Here is a 3,014-nt window from a genome sequence, read left to right on the forward strand (position 1 = left end):
GTGTGAGAGAGGCTATGAAGCCACCTAACGGTAGAAAGATCGTTCTGAGGTTCAATGATAGACTGCAACCAGTTGGAAATGAAGCTGGTATACTAAGCGGCGTTGTCGGAATGCTGGGATCTGACTACACCAAATTTCCAATCTGCGAGAAGGACTGGAGAAAGGTTCGCTCTAGGGACAAGATATATAATGAATGTGTAAAGGTAAATTGTTATATTTTTGTAAAGTCATTTTAACTTAATTCGACGCCTATCAACAATTTAATTCTACTCTTGCAGGAATTGTTCCATTTTGAAGAAGATAGTCAATGAATTATCAAGCGTACGATTTTAAAAATGCTAGGAAGGGCTTGGAAGGATACGAGGAGCCATTTGTATCATTACTTTTACAAAGCAGATCGGACCCTTGAAGAAAATATTAGACGCCGTCCACCGGGAATTACTGCGGATCATTGGAGATGGTTCCTCGATTATCGCAACAGTGAAGACACAAAGGTAATTTATTTTTATCTAATATTTTAAAAAATCTATTTATGTCATATTGAGTTAGTAAAAAATAGTGTCTAGTAGCTCTTATGTTTCGTGGGATAATAGGAGAAGTGTAAGAAAAATGCTGAGAATCGATCGAAGCAGTTATACACTCATACTGGCGGATCGAAAAGCTTGGCAAGGCTCGAAGAAGAAGAGGTAATTTAGGATTCACTTACTCATTGAACCTTCTCTATGTAAACCTATTCACTATTTAATATATATTGTTGCAGTCAGAACGACTGGGGCGTCCAGTTAGTAGGGGGGAGTTGTTTGTCTTAACACACAAACGACCTAATGGATCCTATCTCCATGATGCAGCTCGGGCTATTGGTGTAAGTAATGTGTTGAGAATCGCTATGTTGTTACTCATAGGTTTATGTTGTTAAAATTGTGTTCAGATTTTGTTTGGTTAGCAATTAGCTAATAAATGCTTCTGTTTGCTTATCTAACTGTGTAGGAAAAAATTGCGGAGATTGAGCAACATGATGAATCGTCTAGACTGTTATCTCAGAATGATTCACTTGCTCAAGCTCTTGGAAAGGAGCACCCAGGTAGAGTGCGTGGCATGGGAATCGGACCGACTACTAGTCAAGTGTTCGGTACGAACTCATCTCAATCGAGCATTGGAACTCAAAGGGAGGAGACCCAAAGGGTGTTGCTTGAACTGCAAGCAGAGCTGGCGGCTGAGAAATTAAAAAGGAAGGCAATGGAGAGTGCTCTTATGTGTCTAGTTCGAGGGCAAGGTGGGGAGCTGCCACCAAACGTGGCTGCATGGATGAATTCATTGGAGGGACAGAGTAGAGAGTAGATCTAAGGATTTGAAATTTTTTCTTTAAGTTAAATATACACTTTTTTATTGTTGATTATGCAACTCTTAGTAAGGAATACACTTTATTGATATTTGGATTAATGATTAATTTTATCAGTTTTGGTTTTTATTCGTTCACCGATCAATTTATTCATTCAGTTACAAAATAATTAAGTTTTCTATTATTTTAAAAAATTCAAATATTAAAAAAATTTAATTCTGTAATTAAAATAGCGTTGATCGCTAGTGCAAAATACAGTCATTTTGCGGCCATTTAGACGGAATAATAGCGGCGGTTATCAAATGGCCGAAGATAAATTTAAAATTTTTGAGAAAATCGAATAGCGGCGGTTTGAAACCGCCGCAAAATACATATATAACAACATAACGGTCAATAGAAACAGCAGCGGTTCAAAACCGCTAGAAAATGTATTCGAAAATCCAGTTGGCCAAATAGCGGCGGTTTCAAACCGCCGCTAAGTCAATCGACGCCAAACGAGTGGTTTCCCAGCGGTTGTGCCAGCGGTTCAACAAAACCGCTGCAAAATCCAATGACCACGCCCTATACAGAAACGGTTTTTGAACCGCTGGCAATTTGTTTCCCGGCGGTTAGAAACCGCCGCTAGTCCTCCTGCAAACCGCTGCTAAGAAGCGGATGTGCTGTAGTGAGAGCTCGTTCTTGTATTAGAATTTGGAAGATTATCGGCTTATCGCATGTCCACAACCAGTGGTATCTGGTATGTGTGGTTTGTGGTCTAGATATTAACAAGTAGATATTTTTAATTTGCTAAAAATATTTTATTATAATAATATATATTAGTTGAATAATTCTTTTTATTTTTGATAATTGATTTTAAAGGTATATTTTAAAAGTAGATCAAGCTAACAAATAATGTGTACATATTTATTTACAAAGAAATCAAAATTTAATACTAGGAGATTATGAGAAAATAAATTAAAAGTGAAAAATTTAATTCATATAATTTTATATTAATTTAAAAAATGTTTTAGTGAATTACTTATATTAGTTTTGTATTATAAAATAATATTAAAAATATATTTTTAAAGATAGATCAATCAAACATATTTTTATTGTTTTTAACTTTTGAAAATAAATTCTACTTTCACAAATTAATTCTGTTTTCTAAAATATAAAAAATCAAAAATAAAATTTATTTTTTAAAAAATAAAAATAAGAAACAAAAATAAAAATTATTTTCGCAAACTAATCGGTTGCTAAGATATTAAGCCTATTGGCCTAGGGTTTTTGTGTGTTTGGCTTATGTTACCTCACTTTTCTGCAAAATGCGGGAAGGGAAACACTACTTTTCCTTAAGAGAAAAGAGCTACATACCAGAAGTGCATGTCTTGAAAACTAAATCTTTATGTGGAGAGTGCGATAATAATATTCATAAAAGTTCCACCCAATTGGATGTAAAAGAGTGTGGTTGTTCTTTTAATTTTGGATTCCATATATGAAAAAAAAAAGAAATAAAGCAATATATAGGGAATCCAATTGGAAGTAAAAGCAAAGGCTATTTTTTATCTTTTTGGTGCTTTAGGGTCATTACAAGATATGATTATGTGATTATCACTTTTAACGACATCCCACATGGGTTTAATTTGGAAAGTGAGAGGAGAGAAAACTATATACTTAACTTTTATTTTTATTGACT

The 3,014-nt window shown here is 34.3% G+C and overlaps 1 protein-coding gene across 1 annotated transcript; it reads left to right on the forward strand.

Annotated features, from left to right (window-relative positions):
• The first annotated feature begins 335 nt into the window (after positions 1-335).
• LOC148548520 (uncharacterized) lies at positions 336-1,338 on the forward strand. Its single transcript, XM_088496423.1, has 4 exons — positions 336-494; positions 594-686; positions 761-862; positions 988-1,338. Exons 1-4 carry the CDS (start codon positions 336-338, stop codon positions 1,336-1,338), a joined length of 705 nt encoding a protein of 234 aa, XP_088352549.1.
• The last annotated feature ends 1,676 nt before the right edge of the window (positions 1,339-3,014 follow it).

The sequence above is a fragment of the Arachis ipaensis genome, chromosome B8 (assembly GCF_059453495.1).
Source record: "Arachis ipaensis isolate K30076 ecotype BB chromosome B8, ASM5945349v1, whole genome shotgun sequence".
Classification (NCBI taxonomy): domain Eukaryota; kingdom Viridiplantae; phylum Streptophyta; class Magnoliopsida; order Fabales; family Fabaceae; genus Arachis; species Arachis ipaensis.

What these genes read in the sequence shown, in the direction of transcription:
- LOC148548520 (XM_088496423.1), top strand. Translation starts at nt 336, where the DNA reads ATGCTAGGAAGGGCTTGGAAGGATACGAGGAGCCATTTGTATCATTAC. An exon ending in GCAACAGTGAAGACACAAAG is followed by an intron (nt 495 to 593) that starts GTAATTTATTTT and finishes GTGGGATAATAG; the next exon opens with GAGAAGTGTAAGAAAAATGC. An exon ending in CAAGGCTCGAAGAAGAAGAG is followed by an intron (nt 687 to 760) that starts GTAATTTAGGAT and finishes ATATTGTTGCAG; the next exon opens with TCAGAACGACTGGGGCGTCC.